Source organism: Tubulanus polymorphus, chromosome 12 (genome assembly GCF_964204645.1).
Source record: "Tubulanus polymorphus chromosome 12, tnTubPoly1.2, whole genome shotgun sequence".
Classification (NCBI taxonomy): domain Eukaryota; kingdom Metazoa; phylum Nemertea; class Palaeonemertea; order Tubulaniformes; family Tubulanidae; genus Tubulanus; species Tubulanus polymorphus.
The window spans coordinates 5,579,956-5,583,704 of NC_134036.1; the positions used below are offsets into that span (position 1 = coordinate 5,579,956).

General features: G+C 40.0%; 1 protein-coding gene across 1 annotated transcript; it reads right to left on the minus strand.

Annotated features, from left to right (window-relative positions):
* Positions 1-1,931: 1,931 nt before the first annotated feature.
* Positions 1,932-3,749, minus strand: LOC141914213 (juvenile hormone acid O-methyltransferase-like). The gene is made up of 4 exons (XM_074805480.1): positions 3,555-3,749; positions 2,755-3,045; positions 2,342-2,513; positions 1,932-2,101 (listed from the first exon to the last, which is right to left on the minus strand). Exons 1-4 carry the CDS (start codon positions 3,747-3,749, stop codon positions 1,932-1,934), a joined length of 828 nt encoding a protein of 275 aa, XP_074661581.1.

A 3,749-nucleotide genomic window follows, 5' to 3' on the forward strand; every position in this document is an offset into this window, starting at 1 on the left:
TTTGATAATAATTCATTAATAATTTATTCTATTATCTATGTATACAATGTGCTCATTGGCTTTACACCATATCTATTAATAGCAATAAACATTACATCGACTTTTCCAATGCCAGAGATTTGAAATCTACACAGTCGCGAAAGGTTTTAATAATAATTCAATAATAATTTATTCTGCCTAAAATCCATATACAATATGCGCATTGGCTTAACATCATATATTAAAGGGAACAGCGAAACAGAAAATTAAATCGAGTTTTATTAAAAGCTTTGTTAGTTCCAAATAATTCCCTTTATTACACAATATGTTCAACTGTCTATTTAACGCGGAAGGACATAACAGCCAACAGTAAGGAGCATGGATACACGATCGTCAACCAAAATGTAAATGCAATGCCATCAGAATTAACCTATTCAAAATATCCCCACAAAGCATTGTCGTGAAAAAAAGTATTCTTGCAATTCCACATCAGCATTAGTCTAATAACACGCCCTTTTAACCGAAGACAAATTCTTTATCTAGTAAAGTCTGAGCCTCATATTTCAGAAAAGGATTTTGTATCTTAAAGAATTCGTCAGCATTATGACTGTGTTGAGACTAGAAGATACACAATATCCGTGTAAGATGATAACGAGAGAAATCCCGCAACGAATTCAGCAAAAACGTACGGTGGCTGATAAGGGCCAAATGCATTGATTTTTACACGACCTCGATTATTGAAAAATGCAAAACGAAACCTATAGAGCAAAAACGAATTTTTCAATTTTGCTACCGCGCAAAAACGAACTTTTCGTTTTTGCTAGGGCGCAAAATAATCGAGGTCGTGTGAAAATTATTGTATTTGGCACTTATCAGCCACCATACTATTAGCCATCATCAGGCGTACGTTATGTGATTTTCCGGTCGATCTCTTACTCCTTCAACCAAAAAAAAAAACAAAAACAAAAGAAAAGTTAGTCAAAAGACAAATTATCTCTTTATGACACCAAACGAATTAGGTACACTGACTTCAATTATGGACGAGAGACCATCGCTTGTAATACGATTAAGCTACTGTATACTATAATTCAGGGTCGTAATCTCGAATAATAACAAACCTATAATAAGGCCTAATACTCCTTGACAAGTGACACAGTAAACATACGACATAGTACGGTTGATTCTAATTTCAAAATTGATTAGGTCAATCTTTTACGACTTAATTCAGAGTTTCAGTAAGTTACTTTTTTCCTCAAGCTAAGCTCGACTAAGGTCGACTCACGACCCGATTATCTCGTCGTGAGATAAGAGCGGTTTTTAAAACGTGACCGCCGGTTACCGATCAATTCGTTGCATCGTCGTAATAGCGCTCAGGTCGACTACGACCCGATCGCCGCAGGCTTACTCTGTCGCTGATTTGCTACGATGGTTTGATCGGGTCGTGTAAAAGCAGAACTGGTTCTATCCTCGCGATTCGGCTTATACGACTGGTCTGCGATCAATTCGTCGCGAAGCGCACGGTTCCCGATGAAAATATGGCAGGTCCTTCAGACGAGATGATCGGGTCGCAAGTCGACCTGAGCTTAGCTTTCTTCTACATACGACTAATCCTGCCATCCAGCAAAATATGAATGCATGTATTATGCGTTTTTTTGTACGTTTGACGTTTGTACCGCTATGACCGTCAGCATTTAGCCTCGAGTTTGTCAAATGAATTTCAAGTAAAATGACGCGAATCATGATTAATAAGTAGACTGAGACAACCTAAGGGGTCCACTAATGCTTAAGCATATCGGTCAGAGTGAGCTGAAAATCAGTGATCCTACACGAGACACGTGGAGTTATACACATTGATATAAGTCGGGAATTATGAGCGGAAGATATCATTTAAAAGATAGATCCATATGATCACCGCGTACTTCACGATGTATTTCTAATAAATATGTTTATGACTAAGATATAATTTTCAGGTGGACCACAACAGCGGAAGCTGCCATGTGTAACGTGCCATTTTCATCGACTGGAACTTTTCCCATATAAACACCGAGCGCGTCGTCCATGAACTCGGCTAGTTTCGATTCGGGAATTCGTTTTACGTGCGGTAAAATTGCGCCGAACCATTCTGAAAAAAATAACACGATATGTAATAATAGTAGAACATCCTTTGTTTCGCTATCATCGAAGTATGGTTAAAATCATTGTCACGGTCCAAATAAGGCCCGGAACAAGTAACTCGAGCTTGATTCGTTCCAATTCGCGGCCCGGACCAAATCGTCTCCGTGTGACCGCGCCTGAAGTCTCGCGACGCCAACGGGTCCGGAAAACAAATGAGGGAGGATGTTTTCAGTTATGGTTCACTAACGTTTTGCAGATTCGCGATCGGAAAATGTGTAATCACGAGTTGTGATTTCACAACGTTTAACAGCGAACCCCAATGATTCAGCCATTCGGCGATATCCACTGACTATATCCGGAGACCTCCATTCGCTGTATTCCTCCCAGCTCGGCTCCAACGACCAGTCCGGTGTAAATCCCTACAGAAAAATAACTCGTCATTAGATCTGACTATAGAATTAAAAACCTTTCAAAAATGAATGTCCTTATAAGGTAATGCATCATTCGAAAGATAAAATTGCTCTATCAACATTTTTTATAGCATATTTAAATCGTAAATCGGTCGAACGGTTAAGCTGCTAGCTTTGGAGAGAACCGTCATTATCAACATAATCTGCACTCAGATGGTTACAACATTTCACACTGATGAATGAGTCATACCTGGAAATACGGAGACCATTTTTCCAATTTGTCTACATCGCACATGTGAACCATCATTGATGACGTAATCAGCACGAGGACGACTTCCCCGTTAACGGAGAGTAGACGTTTTATATTTTCCAAGTTCTTATATTGATTCGGAGTCCAGTGAAGAACCATGAACGACGTGACCAAGTCGAATTTCCGTCGCCAGTTCGCTCCGTACGAGTCGGGATCGGTCAAGTCGGCGACCAGGTATTCGATTTTAGGATTCGGATTTTTCGAACGGGCGAAATCGACCATAGATTCGTACTGGAATGCGATAGTAAAACAAACTATATAGATAAATAAACGCGATGTTTTTTTTCAATCCAGAATCAAATTCATTTTTCATTCATTGCTCGCGCATTTAGCAGGTCGGCCATTTTATGGTACAGCAAACATATAGCGAACATGCACACAAATTTTACCTCCCGTATAGAGACCACGGTGGGATCCCGGTTTGGCCATTGGCCGAAATCCCTGAGTTAGCTGATGTTTCCTTGTAACAACCAAAAGATTTATTCTTTGAATCGGAGAAATATCTAGGCCCGAAATATTACAATCCATTTATTTGAATGATGTAAGGCAAAGTGATACAATATAGCACTCTAGCTGAATTCCCTGCGTTTAGCAGGTTTTGGTTAAGTTTGTTAAATTTGTCAAACCTGTGTCAATGCTGATTGGGCTAACGAAGGGTAACCTCTGAGCTGATGAACGATGCAGCTATGATATAACCCCCCCCCCCCCCCCATCTGACCAACAAAGCAGACTGTATTTACCTTATCAAAAGCGGTAAGATGTTCGACGTTGTCCAATTTACTCAGTATGGTATTAGTGACTTCACCGCTACCGCAGCCTATATCCAATACATTACTGTAACCACCCGGCTTGAAATCAATGGTCGATAAAATATTAGCGGCCCAATTTCTGTTGCCGTAGCTAGCATTCGAATAAAGTTCCGCGTTCGGATTCAT